The sequence below is a fragment of the Dendrobates tinctorius genome, unplaced genomic scaffold (assembly GCF_039654945.1).
Source record: "Dendrobates tinctorius isolate UK_male_01 unplaced genomic scaffold, ASM3965494v1 ptg000022l, whole genome shotgun sequence".
NCBI lineage: Eukaryota > Metazoa > Chordata > Amphibia > Anura > Dendrobatidae > Dendrobates > Dendrobates tinctorius.
In genome coordinates, this window is record NW_027361690.1 from 36,184,553 (window position 1) to 36,211,630 (window position 27,078).

The 27,078-nt window shown below is 47.5% G+C and overlaps 1 protein-coding gene across 1 annotated transcript in view; it reads left to right on the plus strand.

Moving 5' to 3' along the window:
* TUBGCP4 (tubulin gamma complex component 4) overlaps nucleotides 1-27,078 on the plus strand; it is a 78,936-nt gene that overhangs the window by 17,259 nt on the left and 34,599 nt on the right. The window contains exons 5-11 of the mRNA XM_073568581.1: nucleotides 6,765-6,821; nucleotides 8,118-8,197; nucleotides 13,985-14,186; nucleotides 15,313-15,478; nucleotides 15,963-16,087; nucleotides 18,641-18,691; nucleotides 19,197-19,302. Of these exons, the coding sequence (XP_073424682.1) occupies nucleotides 6,765-6,821; nucleotides 8,118-8,197; nucleotides 13,985-14,186; nucleotides 15,313-15,478; nucleotides 15,963-16,087; nucleotides 18,641-18,691; nucleotides 19,197-19,302 (787 nt within the window). The remainder of the gene's footprint in view (nucleotides 1-6,764; nucleotides 6,822-8,117; nucleotides 8,198-13,984; nucleotides 14,187-15,312; nucleotides 15,479-15,962; nucleotides 16,088-18,640; nucleotides 18,692-19,196; nucleotides 19,303-27,078) is intronic.

Here is a 27,078-nt window from a genome sequence, read left to right on the forward strand (position 1 = left end):
TAAGGAATTTAGATTGTGAGCCCAAACGGAGACAGTGATGCTAATGTATGTAAAGTGCTGCGGAATATGACCGCGCTATATAAGCAAAGGCTAATAATAACAAATAACGCTCATCTACTCTGGCACATTCTATGTGTTCATACTTTATATGCCATTTCCATCTGCTACCTTTTTAAGCTGATCTGTGTTACGTATTGTGTTCATTTTACAGCAATATTAGTAGTCTTTGGTTACTTGGCTTTTCTTAAGCCTAATATTAACATTTCATTCTTACTCTGTCGCCTTATTGGGGGACACAGAACCGTGGGTGTTATGCTGCTGTCCACTAGGAGGCGACACTATGCATAATCTGAAAAAGATTAACTTTGGCTCCTCCTCTGCAGTATACACCCCTGGACGGCGTCAGCCTTTTCCAGTTTTTGCTTAGTGTCGCAAGGAGGCACACCTAAGATTTTTTTCTCTCTTCCGTTTTTTTCCTTAATTTTTTTCAACGGACTACAGATGAAGAAAAGCAGGTCTCCAGTGAGACCCCCGGCATGGCTCCCTCCTCGTTCCCCTATTAAGGGGTACCCGGTTGAGGTCGAGATGGCTCTTCCCCATGTCGCTCCTTCCCCAGTCCCTCGGGTACTGGTTCGAAGTCGAGAACCCCCCCCTCCTTCCCCAGTTTCCTTGGGCTCTGGGTTGAGGTCGAGGGTAGGACGAAGCCCCCTGACGGTGACAGCAGCACCCTCCCTAATCCCCCTCTGGGGGCATTAGGTCGAGACACCGCAGGTAGGGCCTGTACCATGCACCATTCGGCCACAGGAAGGGCGCGCTTTTACATAGCTCCGCGCGCCCTTTTCAGCTCTCCGCCCCCTTCCCCCTCCACCTCCACCTCAGAATCCGGTCGCCATCTTGCTGCACCTGAAGAAACTGAAGGCAGCACAGCAGTCTCTGGGGGGCACAAGAGGATTTATCAGCGCTGGACCTAGGGGGAGCACCGGTGGGGTAAGATCACAGCTGGGTTCTTTGTACTCAGCTGTGAGTTCCTGTAACCTATAACGCTCCCCTACTCCTCCTTTCCTCTGCGTAGATACACCTGTAGGGCCTCTGCGAATAGTTACTATGTCGGGCTCAAAAAAGGACCAGGCAAGACTGCTTTTACGCAGTCTGCACAGCCTACAAGGCCACTCTCCCCAGCGGCAGCACGTACCCGCACTGCTGGGACTGTACCCAAAGAACAGCAACGCTTCTGCGGCCGCTACTGCGCCAGAATGGGCGACTCAGATGTCGCAGTCTATAACAAAGTCTATAGATAACCTGACCTCCCCACTACTGCAGGCTCTGCAGGGTCATGTCTCGACTATGAACGTTACCCAGCAAAGGGACGTCCGGTATCAGGAACAGGCCGCTTACGACAGTTCGAGACGTAAGCGGACCCACAGGTCGCGTTCATCTGCGTCCTCACATAGCACTAGGTCGTCCCCCTCCAGGGAGAGACAGTGGCTACAGGTCACCGAGACCGTCCCCTGATAGAGAGAGACAATGTGGATCTCCACAACGATCCCAGACCACACAAGACTCAGAGGGCATATGTGACTCCAACTCAGATAACGAAACAAGGAACGCTCTGCTCCCTTGTCCCCCTAGCAATGCTGCGCTAGTTGAGGATATAATCTCTTCCATCCTTCGGGTGCTAGACTTTTCTGATCCAACCCCTGAAGTACCAGAACACAAGATTTCCTTTGAAAGTGTTCAGAAACCATCTGAGGTCTTTCTTGATCACCCGGAATTTAAAAAAAAAAAAAAAATACTTTCTAAGCATTTTTCGCAGCCTGAGAAAACGCCAGTCGCAAATACTTGAAAGCAAAGTACCCCTTCCCACAAAAGGACACTAAGGATTGGACAGATCCGCCTAAAGTGGATCCTCCAGTCTCTAGGCTGACAGCACAAACGCTTCTCTCGCTGCCTGACAGCTCAACCCTCAAGGACGCAGCAGACAGACAGGTAGAACGCATGGCTCGTTCAATCTTCGAGGCGGCAGGTGCCTCTTTAGCTCCTGCATTTGCTTCAGTTTGGGCAGCCAAGGCCATTATGGCCTGGGCTGATCTATTACAACAGGGCCTCCAAGCTTCAAATCCTCAGCTGGCGGACCAGGCGGTGCAAATTGCAGTAGTGACAGATTACATGGTCCATGCAGCGTTGGATTCTGCAAGAGGGGTAGCGGAAATAGCATCAAATGCCATCACAATCCGGCATATTCTCTGGCTAAGACAATGGAAGGCGGATGCGGCCTTAAAAAAGTCCCTAACAAATCTCCCGTACTTCAGGGGCCGTCCTTTCGGTGAAAAGCTGGATACAATGATATCTAATGATACCGGGGGTAAAAGTACTTCCCTCCCTCAGCTGAAACCAAAACGCACGTTTAAAAGACGTAATCAATCTCATTTCCGTTCCTTTCGGAATTCTTCAGGCTAGTCATAACAGTTCCCCTCTCAGGGACAACACACGGGCGGCACAGAGGCCGGACAGAAACTGGCAGTCAAAGGAAAGCCAGGCAAAATCCAAGGGAGGGAAAGCTCAGACTTTTCATTCATCATTACTCATCCCCTCCGGAAAACACCCCACTTGTAGGCGGACGACTGCTAATCTTTCAGCAGGTCTGGCTGCCTATTACAGAAGACAGGTGGGTCAAGGAAATGGTGTCTTCAGGATACAAAATCGAGTTTACTACCAGCCCACCGCACAGGTTTTTTCTCTCTGTCCCTCCAAAAACCTCCACTCAAAGCTCGAGCCTTCCATCAAGCGGTTTCATCCCTCCTGCAAGCAGGAGTCATAATACCGGTTCCAGCAGACGAGCGCTTACGAGGGTTCTACTCCAACCTGTTCGTGGTGCCCAAAAAGGGAGGCAGCGTCCGACCCATACTAGACCTCAAGCAACTGAATAAGTATGTTCGAGTTCGTCACCTTCGCATGGAATCCCTCCGGTCAATCGTTGCGTCCATGGAGGAAGGAGAATATCTCGCCTCCATAGACATACAGGACGCATACCTGCATATACCGATTGCTTCGCCCATCAGAGATTTCTCAAACTCGCAATCAACCAAGACCATTACCAGCTTGTGGCCCTCCCGTTTGGTCTCGCCACGGCTCCCAGAACATTTACAAAGGACATGGCAGCTACCATGGACGTTCTGCACTCCAGAGGCATAGTAGTCGTTCCATACCTGGATGACCTCTTCATCAAGGCCCCCACCTTCAAGGACTGCGAGGTCAAAGTCTCAATCACGATCGACACTCTGAGTCGCCTGGGATGGTTAGTCAATTTACAGAAGTCCTCGACTACCCCAAGTCAGTCTCTGACCTTCCTGGGGATGCTATTTGACATCTCCAGGGGTCTGGTGATCCTCCCCAGGGACAAGGCACTGGCCCTCCGTTTGGGAGTTCACACTCTCCTCCGCGGTTTTCCCCGATCTCTCCGGTATGCCATGAGCGGACTGGGCAGGATGGCAGCGGCAATGGAGGCGGTACCATTTGACCAGATTCACCTCTGACCCCATCCTCATGTCCTGGGACAGGAATCTGTTCTCCCTCAAGAGAGCGTTCCGGTTATCAGCGAAAACCAGGAGGTTCCTGCACTGGTGGTTCCAGCCAACCTCGCTTGCAATGGGAAAATCCTTTTCTCTCCGGTCACTGAAAGGTTTTGACCACCGGCGCAAGCCTTACGGGTTGGAGCGCGGTACACCTACATCACAGAGCGCAAGGCAAGTGGTCACCAATGGAAGTGACCATGCCCATCAACATCCTGGAAATTCGGGCCATCTTCCTGGCATTGAAAGCCTTCCATCACTTGCTAGCAGACTCTCATATCAGAGTGCAGTCGGACAATGCCACGGCGGTGGCATACATGAACCATCAAGGCGGCATCCGCAGCATCCAGGCGATGAACGAAGTAATACGTATCCTACACTGGGCGGAGGATGCGAGGTCGGTACTCTCTGCGGTCCACATTCCGGGTGTGGACAACTGGGAAGCCGACTATCTCAGCCGTCAAGGAATGGACTCGGGGGAGTGGTCTCTCCATCCCGAAGTTTTCCATCAGATCTGCCATCGTTGGGGGACCCCGGACGTGGTTCTGATGGCATCCCATCTCAATGCCAAAGTTCCCAATTTCATCGCCAGGACGCGCGATCCACAGTCGCTCGGAGCAGATGCCCTGGTTCAGGACTGGACCCAGTTCCAGCTTCTGTACATTTTTCCACCCCTTCCCCTGATTTCCAGAGTCCTGAGGAAGATCAAACAAGAGGGTGTTCCCCACCATCCTATTCGCTCCAGACTGGCCCAGGCGTACATGGTACGCCGACGTAGTGCAACTCACAGCAGACGCTCCTTGGCGTCTCCCCACACGTCCCGAACTTCTGTCACAAGGCCTGTTCTTCCACCAGAAATCAGGGGCTCTCAATTTGACGGTGTGGCCATTGAGACCTGGTTTTTGACCCAAGCAGGTTTTTTCATCGGACGTTGTTAAAACCATGATCAGGGCTCGAAAGCCAACTTCAGCCAAAACTTACTATCGTACCTGGAAGGCTTTCTTCACATGGTGCGAATTTCGTGGGCACATCCCACTCCCCTATTCTCTTCCAAAGGTCCTCGGTTTCCTTCAGTCAGGCCTGGACGCCAGGCTATCCCTGGGCTCGCTTAAGAGCCAGGTGTCAGCGCTTTCAGTGCTCTTTCAGAGGCATTTTGCTAACAAGCCGCAAGTGAAGACTTTTCTCCAAGGGGTTTCTCGATTGGTTCCCCCCTACAAACATCCGTCGGAGACGTGGGACCTCAACCTGGTCTTGACAGCACTACAGTCACCTCCTTTTGAACCCCTAAAGGAGGTCTCACTCCGCTTTCTATCACAGGAAGTGGTTTTTCCTGGTGGCAATCACCTCGCTACGCAGGGTGTCCGAACTTTCAGCTCTTTCCTGCAGACAACCCTTCCTGGTTTTTCATCAGGACAAGGTGGTTCTCCGTACAGTGCCATCCTTCCTTCCGAAGGTTGTGTCCACCTTCCACCTCAATGAGAAAATCTCATTGCCCGGTTCCCGTTCATAGAGTGGAGAAGGCTCTGCATACGCTAGACTTTGTCAGGGCATTGCGTATTTACGTGTCTAGGACTGCTCCCTTCCGGAAGTCTAATTCACTTTTCCTTCTTCCAGAAGGCGTTCGCAAGGGCCTACCGGCTTTCAATGCCACCCTTGCTAGGTGGATCAAGTCCACCATTCAAGAAGCTTACCGCCTTAACAATTCTGCTCTTCCGGCCGGTATCACGGCTCACTCTACGCGGGCGGTAGGGGCCTCTTGGGCCATTCAGCATCAAGCCTCGGCACATCAAGTGTGTAAGGCAGCCACTTGGACTAGCCTGCACACTTTTATAAAACACTACAGAGTGCATACCCAGTCCTCAGCGTATGCGAGCCTGGGTAGACGGGTCCTGCAGGCGGCAGTACCCCAAATTTAGGGAACTGTCAGTACAATATTCGTCCACTGCTTCCCACCCAGGGACTGCTTTGGGATGTCCCACGGTTCTGTGTCCCCCAATAAGGCGACAGAGTAAAGGAGATTTTTGTGTACTCACCGTAAAATCTCTTTCTCTTAGCCTTTAATTGGGGGACACAGCTCCCACCCTGTTGCCCTTGCGGGCCGTTGTTACGTTTTGGGTTCTCATATTGTTTGAGCTGGGTTCTCATATTGTTTGAACTCATTTATGGTAGCCTTCTTACAGGCATGGTTATGTTTCTGGTATATTCCTCCTAATGCTTTTGCACAAAACTGGAGAAGGCTGACGCCGTCCAGGGGTGTATACTGCAGAGGAGGAGCCAAAGTTAATCTTTTTCAGATTATGCATAGTGTCGCCTCCTAGTGGACAGCAGCATAACACCCACGGTTCTGTGTCCCCCAATTAAAGGCTAAGAGAGATTTTACAGTGAGTACACAAAAATCTCCTTTTTCCGATTAATCATTGTCGATAGTAATCTCAATTTCCTTGTGTTTTTTTTCTGTCTAGACAAGCTAGAATACCAAGACACATGCGTGCCAAATAATGACTATAAATTAGGCAGCCTTACAACTATCATACATCACCTTTCCACCATTAAATAACACACTGATATTATACCTGATCTAAATTGTGTTGGTGATGATTATGAATATAGGCAATAACGACGAGCACCGGCAGCTGGACAGCCAAGTCCTCTCTCTTAGACATACAGTAATATAGACGTGTCCGCTTCACCTTATAATCCATAGCGGAGTAAAACCTTTTGGTAGGACTTCCTGGCTCAAGTTGATTATGACCTATAAGGAACGACTATGGCACTCATAGACCGATGGGTCCATCAGCAGAAGACACCAGAAGGGAGAGGAGTTGGGAATATGGGTATCAGACCCAGCAGCTCTCCATAGCACGGTATATGAGAAGAGCAGGCATGGACCCAGCTTGGCTCGACAAAAAAGTAACACTGCTAGGGGACAAAGACGAGGAGACAACTGCAGGAAGGACGAGTACAGACAGTCGCCACACTTACGGCCCTAGGGCTGACCAGTTCGCTCACACTACGCCACAGCCACCTCGTATCAACGACAGCTATGTGCATATTTCTTCACTGTGGGTCCCAATAATAGGATACATTAATTTCTCCAATTTTTCAAATTAATCTGATTAGTCATCCAGACTATGGGTGGAACCATTTTCTGATGATCATTTGTTATGTAAGGCTTCCATGTTTTCTGTTTTTCAGTTTCATCTCCTTTTTCCATCAGTAATGATTGTGGTGGAACAGATAAAGAGCCAGAAGGTAGTGTAATAATATTCTATCCATAGAGATGGCCGCTTCTTCTCTTTCTGCAGGTAGAAATGGGGGAAAGTATGATATGCAGCCTGGATACTTGTCCTTTGTGTGTAGGACCTCTTCTGCACTGTACAATGTTAGTCACTGAGGGACACGTCAGGAAGATCTTTCCTCTAATTTGTCAGGGAAATAGAGCACAATCTGGAATGTCATGTCTGTGTAACCTTTCCTTAAGGACAGTAGTCATGCTAAATGAACAATACAAACTGCAAGAAATTCACTGCAAAAATATTATAGAGTATATATCAGTAGCACCCAAAACCCAGCCCCTGAGCAATTCAGGGGAAAATATGAAGTTACAAATCAGATTTGCACTTGAGTTCAGTGGAGGTGACATTACTCTCCATATGGCAGCTGCGGACAGAATGTTATCTCTCTTCTCTAAGACTTCGTGAACATCATTGTATGTGGATGTCTGTAGGAGGAAAACCTCTATGGTCGTCTTCAGTCATGAGCCATTCTATGTCTACTAACCTATAATCAACCACTTCTAAAAATGTGATGTACTGTACATAGAAAGTTGTTATAGTGAGTGTCATCAGGGCTGTATAGGGGCAGGAGGGTTTGCTTTCCATCTTTTTCCTGGGCACCAACACACTTGGAATCCTCTTTTTAAAGTCCTAATTTTGCCATTGTGGTTTTCTCTAAATTCCTAATTTCCGTGAACTGGGCAGTATACTGTAATACTTGTTTTACTCTAGTATGACATATGGTGGTCTTCACTTGCATTGTAGTGTTAATTCTAAGCACTGGCCATGTAAACTGCGGCTGCAGAAAGTAATTCTTTGTTTTTATGGGGGTCATGGAAATGCAGAATGTATCCAGGCTGGGCTTCTTTACAGGGCTCCATACTGATATTCTCGTTTTAGCTGTGAACATATGAGATGAGAATAACCCTTTAAATCTTCCCATAGTAATTTTAGCCAGGCTTTATTAGGCTTCTTAATGGTAAACCTGCCCACCTATTAGTTGAGATGGTAGCAGGGATTGCTCCTACTATCCAGATAAAGCATTGAGACACCATGTATTGTTGGAAGATGAAATTGTGACCATCTTGCCACTTTTAGTAGGCTGAGAGCTTCTAGACATGCAAACACGACACTTTCTGGTGATGAAGTGTACAGAGCAAGGATCCATGCTGCCCAATACAATTGCAATGAGTGGTGCGATATAATAGCTAGGCAACACTAATGTAACATCTACATTCTGCCATAACTACAGATGATCCCTTTCTTTCACCAGATTCATGGCTGCCAACTTTTGGAAACGGTTTACAAGCACAGCTGTGGGGGGCTTCCTCCAGTCCGCAGTGCGCTAGAAAAGTAAGGAACCTATTCACATGCTATAAATATATTACTAAATATTTTCCTGCTATATAGTTTCTGCCACATGAATATGCTGCCATTTGTAAGGGCGACATATTATAAAGGTAGGTTTACTCTCTCTTAGGCTGTGTGCACACGATGCAGATTTGCAGCGGATTTTACCGCGCAGAAACGTTGCATATCCGCATTGTGATGTACAGTAGCCTTAAAATCAATGTAAAAAAATAACGCTGTGCAGACGCTGCAGATTTTTCCGCGGTACAAAATCCGCAGCATGTTACTTTTGTGCGGTTTTCCATCTCCCGCGATGGAAAACCGCATGAAAAATGGAAGAAATCCGCAGGAAAAATGCAGGTCATTTAACCTGCGGATTTCTTCCATTCTGCACGGAAAAATCCGCAAGGCCAAAAAGTACGTCTGCACTCAGCCTTAGCCTATATGGCATAAAAAAAGTGTAAAGAAGCAAAGTCCAGCTCACCAGTAATGTCTGGTCCAGTCCTGTCCAGAGCACAGATAGTCTCTGCCAAAACACTTGAAAATATAGCAAGGGGAAGAGATCCAGCCTCCACTGACATAAAGATCTCCTGTATCCACACACGGCTCGGAACAATAAAAAATACAACAATTTCTGGTGCGGCAAGATTCTTGGCAAATGCGTGCAAGCAAAGAACACACTGGATTCCTAGTCATAGTCCACTATATTCAGAATGTAAGAGACCACCTCTCCCTCCCCACTATGATGGAAGGATTGCCAACTGGTATACACAATAACCAGCCATCACGTGTGTAGAGGGGTGAATACAGCAGACTGGTATGTGTCCTCTGTATTCCTTATTTGCTACTATTAGCCAAATATCACAGTATTGTTTTGTGCCTTTGGGGTTAATAGGGGAGCACATATTTTCCTCTACCATGATTACCTAAACTTCTTATCTAATGGGAATTTGACAGAAATTTCTGGCATATACAGTAGCACTAATATTAAAGGCAATCTGTCATGTCCAGAAAAGCTATTTACCGAGCCTACAGATACAGTGGTAATCGAGCAGGTAAATAACATTAAACTCCTACTTTCCAGTCTAAAAAGAGGGGTGGTCGGAAGTCTAAATTAATTTCTCCATCGCCTCATTGGGAGACACAGGACCATGCGTGTTATGCTGCTGCCAATAGGTGGCTGACACTAAGTAGATACAAAAAAGATTAGCTCCTCCTCTGCAGTATACACCCACACCCTGGCTCCAGCCGAGCCAGTTCAAGATTAGTGTCACAAGGAGGCACATGTTCTCTGATCTTCAGACCACATCTACAGTTTAAGCTATTTTTTATTTTTAATTTTTATTTTTAACCTTTTTTCAAAGGATTACAGAAGGCGACGGATCCCGTAAGTGAACCTCTCTCCCCAAACCTTCAACAGGCGGGAACGTGGAGTGTCGCCTCCACATACCCCCTCCTGCATCGTCTTTGATCGGTATGCCTGAGATATTCTTTAGGGGCGATGGGTCCCTTCAGGTCATCGCTCTCTCCACACCAACAACAGATGGGACCGCGGAGTGTGGCATTCACGTACCCCCTTTTGCATCCAGGTTGATTCCTTTTTACATGCCGGACCACCAGCCCTGTTACATTCTTGGGGAGTTAACCCCTTGGATGTCCAGAGGCACTTATGGCGTCCGTGCGGCTCCCACTGCATCGCCTCTGATGAACAGCAGCGATGCAAGGAAGGCGGACGGTTCAGCTCCCCCCTCTGACCAAGGAGTGGCAGATGGATGTCCCCTGCACTGTCCATTCCAAAACAGTTGACCTGGAAACAGTGAGCCTGGGTCCTGTGCGTTATCTACATTTGCGTCGGCACCATGCCGGGACGCACACCGCTGGTAAGATGGGCTGCGTGTGCGTCCGAGTCACAGCGGAAGACTTCCGCAACACTTGTGCTACCTTCCGTGGCATCCACTCCGGGTACGTCTCTGGCCGGCTGCAAAAATCTAGTCCCCAGCTTGGGCCGATGCGGACGCTATTCTAAAGCTCCACCCACGTCATGATGCCGCACCGGTAGTTCTGCCCTTTGGTGCACACGAATTTGTGCTTCTCGCTTTCTGCGAGACTTCTAAAGGCGCATGTCACGTCCCTCTGCATTTCACTGCGGCCATCTTTATTTCACCGGTTGGCTCCAGAGGTCTTCCAACAAACTTTACACGTGGAGAGAGGCTCTTCAGAGGGGCCCAGCGAATCGGAGAACTGCTTTCACTAAGCACAGAACCTGGGTAAGCTCTGAGCACGGGCCTGGGCACCTGGCTGCGCATATACACTCATTGGCCCTTATCTGCAGTATTTACTGGGGTGTATAAGTCACTGCACTACCTATTGGAGTCTTTTGGCAGAATCAGGACCATACCAGGGTACATCATGTCACTCTCGAAGACATCCAGGAAGGCTAGCGAGGCACATACAGTGTTATTTACCTCATGTACCTCCTGCCAGACTTCGTTACCTCGGGGACAGAGTACGCCACTCTGCAAAGCCTGTGACCCCCGAATGCGCTCAGGAGCCCTCCGCCGCTCCCGAACCCAGTGTACCAAGTCCACCTGAGTGGGCTTCATCACTGTCGCAGTTCATAGCGCCTCTAGCAAAAGCAATAGAGTCCCTACAAGATCCTCATCTACCAGTCGGGAACTTCATCTGCCTTACTTGGAAAATTCCTCTACCTCACAGGAACGCTCAGTCAGCAGGGACCACTCTCAGACAAGAACACAGGTTTCTAGGAAACGAGGCCATAGCACTCCGTCACCCGGGCCTTCTCACGCCTCAACATCCATGACCTCCGTTCCCCATTCCCCCTCGTCCGGGGCTGGCAGTGGACAGGACTCTGACTCTGATTTTGAGATGCCCTTTCTAGATTCACCGGATTATCAGCGACGGTGGACAGTCTCATTGAGGCCGTCAACCAGACTTTAAAGGTGGATGAGGACTCTACTTCTGTCACGGATAGTGCGGTGTCCTTTAAAAGGATCAGACGTCCTCATCAGGTTTTCTCCAACCATCCCGAGTTTCAGGACATAGTTCGGCGGCATAGGGAGCGACCGGACAAAAGCTTCATAGGTCAGAAGCCTCTTGAGCTGAGATACCCTTTTTCATCGTATCTGTGGAAGGAATGGGCCGAATCCCTTCCAGTGGATCCGCCTGTCTCCTGCCTGGCCACCAAAATCCTTCTGTCCTTACCAGATGGGTCCTCTATTACAATACAATACACTTTATTGATCCCGAGGGAAATTATGGTATTACAGCAGCGTTACAAACAGCATTACAACATTACAAACAGCATTACATAAAGTAATTCCTAAACACAGATCTTGCATATGACTAACCACGTTGCGTAACAAACAAATTTGTGTAAATGCAGGTACTATAAATCTTAAATCTCTGATCATTGTTATTAGTGCACCAGCCATAGGTCATTGTCGTCTTTCACACTTAAGGACCCCACATAACGTCAAATAGAGAACCTTGCCCGTTCGGTTTTTGAAGCCTTGGGCTCGGCACTCTCTCCCTCATTTGCCGCGGCGTGGGTAGCTAAAGCTATGGTCTCTTGGGCAGATACCCTGATCAGGACCATTCAGGATAGTGACCTTTCTCCGGAAGCAACAGAACTGGCCAATCGGATTTCCTTGGCCGGGGAATATTTGTTACACGCATCCTTAGATTCGGCTAACTGTGCCGCGCTCGCAGCCTCAAACGCCATTATTATCCTATGGGCACTATCACTGCCCTACCAGAGCGGTCATTTATTTGTAGAGAAGCTGGATCAGCTTATCTCGGACGCCACAGGAGAAAAGAGTAAATTCCTTCCCCAGCAGAAAATTAAACCACCCTTTCGTCGTCAACAACAGGCTTGCTTCCGGCCCTTTCGTAGCAACCCTGGTTGGTCCAATGCGACCACCTCTTCCGGATCGGGGCGTTCACCTCGTGAGGTCAGTGGTCCTCGGGTCTCGCATAAGACAAACCCGTCATGGATGGGCCGACCCAAGCAATCTACATCTAAGTGATCTAGGCCCCATAGATTCTCCGCCCAATGACTTGCGGCATTATCCTGTCGACAACAGCAGAGTAGGCGGTCGTCTAATCCTGTTTCATCATATCTGTCTCTACGTCGTCCACGACGAGTGGGTCAAAGACCTGGTGTCTTCCGGACACAAGATAGAATTTTCTTCCCGCCCTCCGGCACGGTTCTTCCCCTCTCGCCCTCTGAAACAGGGACACAGGCCCTGCTTTTCTACCAAGCCATCGATTCGCTACACCAAGATGGGTTCATCGTTCCGGTCCCAGTAAACAAGAGTTGGCTGGCTGTTCTGTTGTTTCCCCACCCAGGGACTGTTTTGGACGTCCCTAGGTCCTGTGTCCCCCACTGAGGCGAATCCTTTTCTCTGAACCACTCATTGGGGGACACAGCACCCATCCTGTTGGCTTGAGTATGTTCTTCGGTTTGACTGTTTTTGTACTTTTTGTATGATGTTCATGTTTTCTTACTGCTTTGTTACTGAACTGATTCAGCTGGAGCCAGGGTGTGAGTGAATACTGCAGAGGAGGAGCTAATCTTTTTTGTATCTACTTAGTATCAGCCTCCTAGTGGCAGCAGCATAACACCCATGGTCCTATGGTCCCCCAATGAGTGGCTCAGAGAAAAGGATTTTAGGGTGAGCACACAAAAATCCCTGTTTTCATCCTAAATCCCGGTCTATTTAATACCATAATCTACACTACTTTCTAATATACTTAAATTAAAAATGTTTTATCCTTCCATAACTACACTATCTAATTGCCGTAGCCTCTGCCGACTCCCTGAAACAAAGCGCCAACAGTGACTCTCATTACAGTGGCTGGGCTGGTCCCTGTGTGATTTGCACAATGACAGCGTGCTCTCTGTTGCCAGCTCAGATCAGCAGTAACAAGCCAGCAACAGTGGTATCAGAATACCCGGCATACAGAGGCCAGCGCCTTCACCCACCATAAGAGACACTACACGTAAGGTATTCTTCCAGCGTTCTGTTGCTGGCTTTTTACTGCTGATCTGGCAACACAGTGTGCGCTGTCATTGTGCACATCGCGCAGAGACTCGCCCAGCCTCTTAAACGAGCATCACTGTTGAATTTTTGTTCGAGTATACCAGCATGCACTGGGAATCCCAAACGAATCGTCATCAGAAAGGAAGTGGGGAAAAAATAAAGAAAACCAGTTAGGTAGTGTAGTTGCAGTAGGATAGGGAATTATTAAGATAATAGTTTAGATTATAGCATTAAATAGATGGCGATTTAGGATGAAAATTAATTTGGACTTCGGACTACCCCTTTAATGGAGCTGCAACTACGGGGAGAAGCTTAGGTTATATTCTGTCAGCAGCTGCTCGCTTCCAGTCATGAAGGTTATCCCTGTATCTGTATTTTTAATTATTTAGCTTCATCAGCCTCTATCAGAATATTGCTGGCTGCAGATTGTATTACCTTAAAATCTGTCAGTGAGCTTGTTGTGATGGCAGTTTGGGAGCCTTTATCTTCCTCTGAAGCCATCTATATAATTTAGGCTAATTGTTTTAAGCATTCATATCGGTGCATTTAACCCCTTTGCATTTGAGTGATAACACCCCAGGAATCGCTATGTACAATTATTTATTTTGCAGCTAGTCTATTTCACAGGGAACTATTGTAACATATTCCTGCCTATTAGCTGCAGTCTTCTGCTTTACTTGTCCATTTTATGTTTACAATTGTATATTTCCCTCATGCCCTTTTTCAGGATCTTGGCCGTGTGTCATGGGGTCATGTACAAGCAGCTTTCAGCTTGGATGCTTCATGGACTACTCTTGGACCAGTATGAGGAGTTTTTTGTCAGACAAGGACCATCTTCTGGCAATGCTTCTACTCAGTCAGAAGACGATGATGATGACTTGGGAATTGGGGGCCTCACTGGGAAACAACTACGAGAGTTGCAAGATTTGGTAAGAAAAGACACTAGGTGTTATAATGGGGTTGTCAAATCAATCTCTCACAGCCAATATTATGGTTGAAAGAAGGGACCTGTCAGCCCCAAATTCTTCTTTGATGTTGACATCTCATGTGTAACCTCTTGGTAGGGAGGAAAAATAAGTCCGCAATATCCAATCATTGAAGGTCCAACATGCATCACCTCAACCAATTCTGCATCAATCAACTGTCAGCAGGTCCCCCTCCCACTGGAAGGTACACAGTGAACAGAGCTGGAACAGCACGGCTCTGTACACTGTGCAATGGCTGTTCTCGGCTATGGCGGCTCATCACCTTTTTAGATTAATAGGAGCAGAGCTGCAGTACCCAAGAAGACAATTATATAGTGTATGGAGCTGTACTGTGCCGGCTTCATTCATTGCCTACATCTGGATTCTGCAGGACCTAGTAACAGCTGATTGTGGGGGTGCAGTGTTTTGGACCCTCTTAAGGGTAGTTCACTAGTATCTAAGTTGTGGACAACCCCTTTTGGCATTGTATAGTTTTCATTAATGTCAGAGGACTCTCCATGTGAAACAATTTAATTTTTGCTTTTTCCTCTGTGGGGGCTCTGAAGGAGGATTCGCCTCTACTACGAATCCTCTTGTTGTAGTGACTAATTCCAGACATGTTTTTGTATAGTATTAGATCATCTATCTTCTGTTGCCTAAACATTTGATTTTACAGATGGAGAATTTTCTCTTTGTAAATGGTTCTGCTATCAGACTAAAGTCTCACATGCAGATTAGTCTACTGTAAGCCAAACCCACCGGTATCAACGGGTTTGGTCACAGTCTAATGTGTATGAGGGCCCCAGACAATTCATTGCCTTGGAAAGGTAAGGATCAGGCATGTCTGATATTGAGCTACCAATTCTCTAAGAGATGAGCCACTGCCAGTAATGTCCGGCAGTCTCTCGATCATGGAAAACAAAGGAGCGCTCCTGTGTATCGGAGAGTTGGGTGGGTTGGCAGCCAGACAAATGACTGGCCGAACCATTGTTAGACCAGTGACGATCAGATGTATGTTACAGGCTTAATGGAGGACATGCAACCTTCTGATTAGGGAGAATAATATCTGTCACTATCTGTAATCTAATAGAGGCTTATTGAAGAGGAGAACATGTTGGCTCCATCACTCAAGCAGTTTTCTCTTCGGGTTGAAATGTTGCCATCTTACATCCCTGTAAGAGTTGCTGAAAAGATTTTATTTGTCGGAGAATCGGTCCAGATGTTCGAAAATCAGAATGTAAATATGACTAGAACGGGTAAGAAGCAGCACACAGCCCCAATCGTCTGATATGTGATGCATACAGAATTCTCACTTGCTACTGAAAGATTCCATTCCATGTCATTGCATTGTGTATGATACACCTGCTCTGCTATACGCTGTAATAGTAGGACATTATTCCCACACTTCTCATAAGCCCACACCCCGGCACCTCAGTCTCAGGTGCCATACTTGGGTGCACTCAGCTTCACTTTTTGCCCTGGTTGCTCTGTACCACTGTGGAGAACTCCTGTCTATCCATCAAAACCGTATTCATCAACCAACAGGTTGAGAATTGGTTAAAGGGTTATGTCAAGTATGTGCAGGAGAACAGGGGAAATCATTATGCCCTTCTATCCTGGGTAGTAAACCGGTGCACCATTTTTGGATAGGGGGCAGTATACTATTATATAGTACTATTTAGTAATGGTGTAGTGCTGTACATTGTTATTGGCTTCTCATGTGATTTGTTTCTTGAGCAGGTTCTATATTGAAGAATCAGGAGGATATATTTGCTGCGGAGTTGCATAGGTTGAAGCAGCAACCTTTGTTTAACCTGGTAGATTTTGAGTCAGTCCTCGATAGGATCAGAAGCACTGTAGCCGAGGTAAGAAGTCTTTGTTTTGACTGTGCAATGACAAAAAGTCTTCAGGATGTAAAGAAATGTCAAGTGTTTTGCTCAATTTTTATGAGATAGAAAATCAATAGTACAGTTCTTTTTTTTAGAAAAACATACTGCTTAATGGCAAATTTACACAGGTAAATGTCGAACCAGTAACAACTGAATCGGGCCAAAATAATGCAGCTGGTCCAGAAACCACCCACTAATGATAATAGCACATGAACTACATAATAAATGTAGTCATGACTAAACCTGTGGGAAGTGTGGCGTGGAACAGATCCACAGCATTGAGATGGGCCGGGAAACCGATATTCCATCCACGGCTAACAATGTATGTGCTATACACTCTCAGACAGAAGTTATGTCGCTTATCCATGTTATGTAAATAAAATCTTATAACCTGACGTTAAAGTCATCCATTGGTTGTATAAATTATTCTTTTGAAAGCTGAAACCCTCCAAAATGTGGTTTAGGTTAAGAAAATAAATTGCCATCAATGCAGAAATATTGATCATTTAATAGACACAGAATGGTCAGATTTTAGCAAGACAAAAGTTTTGTCGCCCACAGAAAGTAATGTGATATTCAAACACATAATTATCTGACAATACAAATATATGTTGCATAACATTGGTGAATGAAGTTGTGGTGCTATTAGTCATATTTAATATTTTGTGTGACTTCCATGAGCTTGAAGGACTGCATCCATGTGGATCAACAATGATTCATACAATTTATTAATGAAGTCATCAGGAATAGCAAAGAATGCAGTCTTACATGCCTCCCAGAGTTCATCTAGATTCTTTGGTTTTGTCTTCCAAGCTTCCTCTTTCATCTTACCCCAAACATGCTCAATTATGTTCATGTGTGGTGACTGGGCTGGCCAGTGCTTCAGCACCTTGATCTTTTTTGCCTGGAGGAACTTTGTTGTAGAGATGGATGTATGAGATGGAGCACCATCATGCTGCAGAATTTGACCCCTTTTATGATTTGGAATATAAGAGGTAACTAATATTTCTTGATATTTTAGGCTATTGATATTGCCTTCCACCTTGCAAATGTTTCGCACACCCCCATACTGAATGTAACCCCAGACCATGATCTTTCCACCACCAAATTTAACTGTTTTCTGGGTGTATTTTGGATCCATACGGGCTCCAGTAGGCTTCCTGCAGTATTTGCGGTGGCTGTGGTATAATTCTACTGAAGATTCATCAGAGAAATCCACCTTCTGCCACTTTTCCAGCATCTGTTTAGCAGACTGTGGGACTTTGCAAATGCCACACAGTTTTTTATTTGCCTTTTGTTTAGTGCTGGCTTCTGGGCACTGATTCGACCATGGAGGCCATTTCGAGACAGAATTCTGCAAACTGTTCTAGTTGACACAGGGACTTGAGGTGACCAGGCCTGTTGGAGCTCTGCTGCAGTGGAAGAGGGGCTTGCTTTGAATTTTCTAACCAACAAACGTTCCTCCTGAGCAGTTGACCTGTGGGGTCTGCCGGACCTGGGCTTGTCAAACATATCTCCAGTCTCGTTGAATCTTTTTTTTAATTCTGTGCACTTGACGCTGAGACACATTAAAGGTGCCAGCCACCTCTGCAGTGGATCTGGTCTTCAGCCTCTTGATAATCCAGGCTTTGGTTGCAGGGTGGATTTTTGGCATGTTGTCAGAGCTCAAGTTACAGCTCAAGTGAAGGTCTGGGGTGCTGGGTTTCTTTTTATACATACCCACTAATTAACCAATCATTTACTGAGCACAGGTGAGGATATAAACTAGGATTGGTGCATTATATGACCAGGCGATAAAACTTTTGTCTTGCCAAAATCTGACCATTCTGTGTCCATTAAATGATCAATATTTCTGCATTGATGGCAATTTATTTTCTTAACCTAAACCACATTTCGGAGGGTTTCAGCTTTCAAAAGAATAATTTATACAACCAATGGATGAATTTAACGTCCGGTTATAAGCTTTTATTTGCATAATATGGATAAGCGACATAACTTCTGTCAGGGAGTGTGTAAATTATGCAGCCTTCTTATTCTGAGAAGCAGATCATTTACTACGCAGGGAACCAAGGATTCTCCACTCGCGACGCGTGTTTTGCAACAAATGCTTTATATGAATTTAGTAGTGTGTGATAATATATGAAATATACCATAGGTCAAGAAGATTGATGTATCTTTTATCAATTGGGCAGGATCTTGTGTACACACAGAGATATACCTCAGTGTATGAAAGTTATCCCAGGCAACAGAGACATAATGGCTCAAAGTCACCCACCTTTCTTGACCTCTTCAACAGGAAGAGTAAGCGACATGTGAATGGCTATCAGACTAAAATCCGCTGCTCTTTCTGTAGAGTGGGTACATTGCACTGCTGCTGCAGAACTTCATAGTAAACGCCTCTGCTCATCTGTCTACTATGTGTACATTGAACAGCTGGTACTTTATATCGTAACGTGACTTTTAGAGAAGCCTAATAGGTTTTCTGTCTCAGTATTGTCCTTGACGTTGGTTGTATTCTTTTCTTTTCAGCACTTGTGGAAACTAATGGTGGAGGAGTCTGATTTGATAGGGCAGTTAAAGGTAAGGGATGAAGATAAATGAAGGAAATTTATTAAAGGCTCAATGCTACTTTTTTAAATAAAAAAAATACAGCTTTTCACCCCTCCGTATAGGGTTTACTGGAATGTATAAGGCCAACTATTGTCTGACAGATTTACTATAATTTACTAGAATTATTGATCACATCTACGCCTCGTTATAGCAGGCATAGTTTTCATATTCTGGTGCTCGGAACAACTTGCTCTACCATGAGGTAATGCATATAAATCGCATACTCACTGTTAGTTCGCTGCTGATTAACCATTTAGAAGCCGTTGTCTGTTTCTGACAGCATCATTTAAAGGAAGCAATTGCATAGCTCAATTATTCTGGCTTTGGCAGCGCACGGAATACTATAGTTTTGCATTATACAGTTAAAGCAAAACGATCTGATGTTTAAGTTCCTTAGAGACATGAAAAAAGTAATCCCATTTACTCTTTGTTTATTGTCAGTGAAATTAGTTATTTTATTTATTTCCTCTTTCAGATTATAAAAGATTTCTACCTGCTAGGAAGAGGTGAATTGTTTCAGGCCTTTATAGATATCGCCCAACACATGCTGAAAACGCCACCAACTGCTGTCACAGAACATGGTGAGTGTTATACAAGCTGGTATGGACGGCCACATAGGGGTGACCATGCATATCATTTTTATGCAGCTGTATAAACGTGGATGCTTATTAGATGACGCAGATCAAGTAATGTGTATTTCTGTAATCTAGCAATGTGTACTGGTCAAAAGTTTGGAAACATCAGTTCATGCAATGGTTTCCTTGAGGAAGCCTAGTCATGTTGAAGATAGCAGCGTGGAAAAGGTACTCTACCATCTTTGAAATAGTGTCTGTATCCTCCGTTCTCTGGCCTTCTCTATATCCATATCTCGCATACAAACCTATACATACACGATTCATCAGCATACTGCAATTAATGAATACATGAACTCCGCTATTGTTGAAAACTGTGAAATGTAAGGTACTTGGTTAACAAATTTTGATCAAAGAGCACAGAAGTCATCCAACAACCTCAATGTTGGTACCTATCACAAATGTCATCTCAATGTGCCAAACCAGGCATCATCTAAACCGGGAAGTGAAAGTTTATGTAAATGTTTGTAAATTGGAAACATACTGTATTTGTGCACTTGTACATTAATTTAATACTAAAGGTGTGTAAGCCTTATTTTTCTCCTTTTCCTTTTTTTTAAATAAAATATATCATATATATTTTGATATACTACAATTGCGCCAGTGCAATACTGCAGTTTTTTTCTATTTTAACCTTTTATTCAGTTAAGACCTTGTGGCAGTACCAGTACTGGTAACCTAGGCTTTGATATCAATCTTATTGTTAACTGTCTCCTTGTCTTTAAATATTTACTATGTGTTTAGACCATATAATAATATTATTATTATTATTATTATTATTATTCATTTATATAGCGCCATTTATTCCATGGCGCTTTACATGTGAAAAAGGGAAATTTTGACAAGTATAATAAACATGTGTAAGACAAGGGACACACAAGTACATAAGGAGAGGGGACCCTGCCTGCGAGGGCTCACAGTCTACAGGGATGGGTGAGGATACGCTAGGAGAGGGTAGAGCAGGTCGTGCGCTGGTTCAGTAGACCGAGGATCATTGCAGGCTGTAGGCTTGTCGGAACAGGTGGTTCTTCAGGTTCTTCTTGAAGGTTTCCGTTGATGGTATTTATTATATTTGTTTTTTTGCCTTGGTTTTAAGTATTTACAATATAATATTGTGTCCTGCCAGTCATTAATTGTTCTCCAGTAACAACGTTTTATTTGTCTTGTGTGATATGTTTTTATAGCTACCGGTAGTTTTGTCCAATAAAGTAATAATTTTTAATGGCATACTTGTTTATATCTGTTATTGTAACTTTACTGAATACTTTTTTGGTTTTCGTATTTATGGTAGTATTTTATGGTATTTATAATTAGTGCACATTGTGGTATAGCATTGTAAAATAGGTCACATTGTTCAAACTAACAAATTAAAACCCCTTAATGACAGCCAATACGTCTTTTAACTGATGTGAGATATAAGAGAATAGCATCCCCATACAGGTGACAATCCAGCAGCTGTCGGCTGTACAATGTAGCTGACAACTTGCTGCATCAGCCACGGTCAGTATTGACACCGTCCATATGTGTTTAACCCCTTAGATGCTGCTGTCAATAGTGACTACATCAAATAAATGGTTAACAGAGGGTGGGGGACTTCGACTTTATCCCAATTGGTGCCCTCAGATCATTATTGTGTGATCCTGATGTTTGCCATGACAATTCACGACCAAATAGCGGCCTCTGACGGCTGTTGTAACCTGTTCAGAAGTTAGCAACATTTAGGTGGTAAAAATACACATTTTCTCCTTCGTCTCATTGGGGGACACAGAGACTGTGGGTGTGTGCTACTGCCGTCTGGAGGCTGACACTAAGTATACAAAAAACAAGTTAGCTCCTCCTCTGCCGCATACACCCTCGCCCCGATAGCGGGCGGAAACCAGTTTTTGCTTAGTGTCTGATGGAGGCACACGCAGTCTGGGTCTCTCCAGACTATTTTTTTTTTTTTTTATAATATTTTCTCGCTATGAAGAGGAGACAGGGGCGACGGACCCTATTGAAAGGGTCCGATCTCCCCAAAACATCAACGCGCGAGCACGCGTGAGTATCGCCTCCGCGTATCCTTTCCCGCACCGAGGGACATATCTGGGACTTTTCCCCAAACATCTATTTTTCTTTTTTATTTTTTAAGAAGATAAGACAGGTGCAACGCATCCTATTGAAAGGATCCAATTTCCCCAAACCAGCAACGGGCGACCACGTGCGAGGGTCCCTCCACGTTTCCTCTCCCGTGACGTGGGACATTATGCCAGACTTAGCCCTGTCCACCCCTAGGTAGTGAAACCATGGGCTTGCACAGAGGCACAAGACTAGTCTGTGCGCCCCCACTGCTCCACCAACGCATGACGGCGGTGCTACATGGCGGCGGACGGTCCCTCTCCTCGCCCAGACAAGGCGGACAGAGCAGGGGTGCCTGCACCGTCCGAAGATGGATTACCTCATGGCCTCAAGGAGGTATGGTTGGGCTGGGAGGGCCCCTGGGCAGCGAGAGGCTCCAGGCTAGCACCGGCTTAGGAAGGGCGACGAACACTTTAATACAATCTGTATGCCCCAGCAGCTCAGGTGCTGGAGCTGCAGAGTTACATAGGGCGGTGATCAGCAGCAGCTCCCTCCTTCCTCTCTCCTCTCCGCTTCCTACCTTCCATACCTGTAGCCAGTGGGCGCAAGGAGATTCCCCAGCTGGGGAAGGAGGGCGCCTCAGGGGGGTACCGGGGGAGCGCCAGAATAGCGCGCCCCTGCTCGGGCGGGCGGGCAGTGTTAAATTTAGCCCGCGGCTTCGGCCTAGGCCGGGGGGAAGGCCCGCCCCCCGACGTGATGTCAGATCCGGCGCCGCCCCCATGTCCAGGGCGGGCGCTGGATAAAATTGAGGCCCCGGCTTCGGAACAGGGTAGGCCGTGGTCAGCAGAGCATCGCAGCCTACCCAGAGAGGAAGCAAGAGCAGGATCAGGAGCGCGGGGAGACAGCAGGAGCCGGGTAAGTGCGACCCCGCCCCGGAGCCACACTAGGGCAAGTTATCCTCCTTCTCCTCATTCCCCCTTATGCCTTTAAAAAAAAAAAAAAAAAAAAAAAAAAAGGGAAAAAGAGAGAGAAAGTTGGACTTTTCTGCAGTATGTCTGGGAAAGGGAAAAAGCACACGTCCTTTTATACCGCATGCGTTTCCTGTGGGGCTGTGTAAACGCGAGCGCAGACTATTAAGTTATGTGAAGCCTGTAGTTCCGAACGCGCCCAGGAGCCCTCTCCTCCAACAGAGCCCAGGGGTTCGGATCCCCCGGAATGGGCGTTATCACTTTCTCGGTCTATGGTTTCGCTTACGAAGGCGATTGAGACCCTTCAGGCCCCGGATAGGGGTAGAGACGACAGCTCGCCTGTTTGGGAAGGTTCATCCACCTCACAAGAGTCGCCGGCCTACAGGGGCCGCACTCTCTCTAAACAGACGTACAGGGAGAGATCCCTCATGGCGTCTCCGGGCCCCTCCGGTGCTTTGGCATCCGTGAGTGCGGCGTCTCGCTCACCGTCACCATTGTCTGGGAGCGAGCAGAGTTCGGATGAGGACATGCAGGAATCCTTGGACCTGGATACCCCGGGGTGTCGGGAGATGGTAGACAGTCTCATTGAGGCTGTCAATCAGACTCTAGGTATTGAGGAGGATGTCTCCCTAACCGCAGGGCATAAAATATCTTTTAAAAAGGCCAGGCGACCTCATAGGGTGTTTAGCACTCATCCAGAATTCGAGGACATGGTGCAACGACACAGGGAACGTCCAGACAAGCGCTTTTCGGGACAAAAGACGCTAGAGACGAGATACCCGTTTGCACCAGAGCTCTGTAAGAGATGGGCGGAATCTCCGATTGTGGATCCCCCAGTGTCACGCCTGGCCTCAAGATCATTGTTGTCAGTGCCTAGTGGTTCTTCCATTAAGGACCCCACGGATCGGCTCATGGAAGGTTTAGCCTGCTCGGTGTATGAGGCATCGGGATCAGCACTTTTGCCTTCATTTGCGGCAACATGGGTGGCCAAGGCCATGATGTCATGGTCAGAGTCTTTGAATAGAGTCCTGCAAGATAGAGATTTGCCGATAGAGGTGTCTGAGATAGTCACCCGCCATCGCGATCTGATTTGCTATCTAATTAATGCATCCTTGGATGCAGCTAATTGCGCAGCACTAGCGGCGGCAAACGCTATCGCCATTAGGAGAGCCTTGTGGCTAAGGCTATGGCGGGCTGATTCAATTTCTAAGAAGTCGTTAACGTCCCTCCCATATCAGAGTAACCGACTTTTTGGAGAGAAATTGGACAAACTCATTTCGGATGCCACAGGGGGAAAGAGCAGCTTTCTCCCACAGCAGAAGAGTGGACCGCCCTTTCGTCAACCGCAGACGCGCTTTCAAGCATTTCGCGCCCCCGGATGGGCAACAGCGGCCAGTTCTACCACCCCAGCTCGCTACAACCAAGACAGAGAGCGCCAGGTCACGTATAAAGCCAACTCGCTGGGGAGGATGTGGGACCGTCCACCCAGGTCAAGGGGGGCCAGATCCCAGAGGGCCTCAGCAAAATGACTCGAGGCTTCAGGTACCCGAAGACAGCAGAGTAGGCGGTCGTCTGCTCAGGTTCCGCCACGTCTGGGTCAAGGTGGCACACGACGCATGGGTGGCGGAACTAGTGTCATCCGGGTACAAAATAGAGTTTATCGGACATCCGCCAAGGCGATTTTTTTTTTTTTTTTTCTTTCCCGGCTTCCCAAATCGGAGTCCCGGGCAGAGGTGTTGCTAGGAGCCATCAGGATTCTTCAGTGCAACGGGGTCATTGTCCCGGTACCAGAGGGCGAAAAGGCTCAAGGATTTTATTCCAACCTGTTCGCGGTCCCCAAGAAGGACGGAACAGTAAGACCGGTTCTGGACCTAAAGCTCCTAAACAGGTCCATCAGAGTCAGGCACTTTCGGATGGAATCCCTCCGGTCAGTGATATCGGCCATGGAGCAGGGAGAATATTTGGCCTCAATCGATGTTCAGGATGCCTACCTGCACATCCCTATTTTTCCCCCGCATCAAAAGTTCCTTCGGTTTGCAATCAATGGCCGGCATTTTCAATTTGTGGCTCTGCCGTTCGGGTTAGCCACAGCTCCCAGGGTATTCACGAAGGTAATGGCGGTCGTTATGGCCATTCTTCATTCTCGGGGCATAGTGGTTTTGCCGTACTTAGACGACCTCTTAGTAAAGGGGCCTTCCTTTCAAGCATGCGAGGAGAATGTCAGCATCACGCTGGATACCCTATCTCGCCTAGGATGGTTGGTCAATGGAAAAAAGTCATCTCTTATCCCAGCTCAGAGGATTCCATTCCTAGGGATGATTTTCGACACTTCCCGAGGGTTGGTAATTCTCCCTCAGGACAAGGCTCGGGCACTCCGGCAGGGAGTTCGGAGTCTTCAGCAACCAGGCCCTCACACGATTCGATTTGGGATGCGGGTTCTAGGGAGGATGGTAGCGGCAATAGAAGCAATTCCGTTTGCTCAATTTCATTTTCGGCCCCTGCAGCACGCTCTCTTGGCAGCGTGGGACAGGAGTCCGTTCTCCCTAGATCATCAGTGCAGGTTGTCCTTTCAGGTCCGACGAGCACTTCAATGGTGGACGCGCAACTCCTCTCTCCTTCAGGGGAAACCATTTCCTCCAGATCAATGGTTGGTGATCACAACCGACGCGAGTCTTCTCGGTTGGGGAGCAGTTTTTCGACATCACACGGCACAGGGGCAGTGGTCACCCCAGGAGGCTCATCTTCCGATCAACTTGTTGGAGATTCGAGCAGTGCGGTTGGCGTTTCAGCATTTTCAGCACTGGCTAGCAGGTCGCCCAGTCCGGGTCCAGTCAGACAACGCCACGGCAGTGGCGTACGTGAATCACCAGGGAGGCGCGCGCAGCAAGGCAGCCATGCGCGAGATAGAGCATGTACTCGGTGGGCCAAGAGGCACCACTCGGTAATCTCAGCAGTTCACATACCAGGCGTGGAAAATTGGGCAGCAGATTTCCTGAGTCGGCAGGGTGTCGTGGCTGGGGAATGGTCCCTGCATCCCGAGGTCTTCCAGCAGATTTGCCAACGGTGGGGGACTCCAGACGTGGATCTGATGGCCTCCAGGGAGAACGCCAAGGTGGGCATGTTTGTCGCCCGGTCCCAGGACCCGCGAGCAATCGCAGTGGATGCGTTGGTCCTTCCATGGAGCCAGTTTCGGCTCCCATACCTGTTCCCCCCCTCTGCCTCTTCTCCCGAGGGTCATCAGAAAGATCAGGATGGAGAGGGTCCCGGCAATTCTGCTGGCTCCAGACTGGCCCCGTCGAGCTTGGTACGCGGTTCTAGTACAGCTCCTCGCAGACGTGCCATGGCGTCTACCGGAACGGCCAGACTTATTGTCCCAGGGGCCGATCTACCACCCGAACTTAGGGGCCCTGTGTTTGACGGCATGGCCGTTGAATCCTGGATTCTGACCCAGGCGGGGTTTGGGCGTGAAGTGGTTGCTACAATGGTTAGCGCCCGGAAGCCTGCCTCGGCGAGGGTTTATCATAACACTTGGAAGGTTTTCTTTCTCTGGTGTCGAGAGCACGGGGTTGCACCTTTGTCCTTCTTGGTTCCCAACATCCTGGCTTTTCTGCAGTCAGGCCTAGACGCAGGTTTGGCCCCGAGTTCCCTGAGGAGACAGATATCGGCTTTGTCGGTTCTTTTTCAGCAAAAGATCGCTACCAATATGCAGGTCAAGACATTCATTCAGGGGGTCTCTCATTTGGTGCCCCCCTTTAGAGCGCCCACAGACGCCTGGGACCTTAATCTGGTTCTGGGTGTCCTGCAGGAAGGAAGCTCCTTTTGAGCCGTTGCAGGAAGTCGCATTATCATACCTTTCCAGGAAGGTCGTGTTTTTGGTAGCCATAACTTCCATTAGGCGGATCTCGGAATTGGCAGCCCTATCCTGTAGAGCTCAGTTTCTGACTTTTTTTAAGGATAAGGTGGTCCTTAGACCACCGCCGCCGTTTCTGCCGAAGGTTGTGTCCTCTTTCCATATTAATGAGGACATTGTTTTGCCTTCTTTTTGTCCAGAGTGGAGAAGGCGCTCCACACGCTGGACCTAGTAAGGGCCCTCAGGAGGTACGTGTCAAAGACAGCACCTTTTCGCCAGACAGACTCGTTGTTTGTGATCCCCGAAGGGCGCAGGAAGGGGCTCGCAGCCTCACGGTCGACCATAGCCAGATGGATTCGCCTAACTATTCAAGAGGCTTACCGTATCAGAGGCACACCGATTCCAACTGGAATAGGGGCGCACTCGACGCGGGCAGTGGGCGCCTCTTGGGCGCTTCGGCACCAGGCTTCGGCAGAGCAGGTATGCAAGGCGGCAACCTGGTCAAGCTTGCACACGTTCTCAAAGCATTACAATGTGCATACTCAGGCTTCGTCAGATGCAAGCCTGGGTAGGAAAATTCTCCAGGCAGCAGTGGCACACCTTTAAGCAGGTGGGCATGCGGTTTGGATCGGTGAGTTGCTCCCACCCAGGGACTGCTTTAGGACGTCCCACAGTCTGTGTCCCCCAATGAGACGAAGGAGAAACATGGATTTTTGTGAGTACTCACCGTAAAATCCTTTTCTCCGAGACGCTCATTGGGGGACACAGCACCCACCCTAATAGCCGGTTGGCTTTTGTTTATTTTGGTTAGTGTAATTCTTTATTGTAGGGTGGTCCCTTTTTTTCAGACGT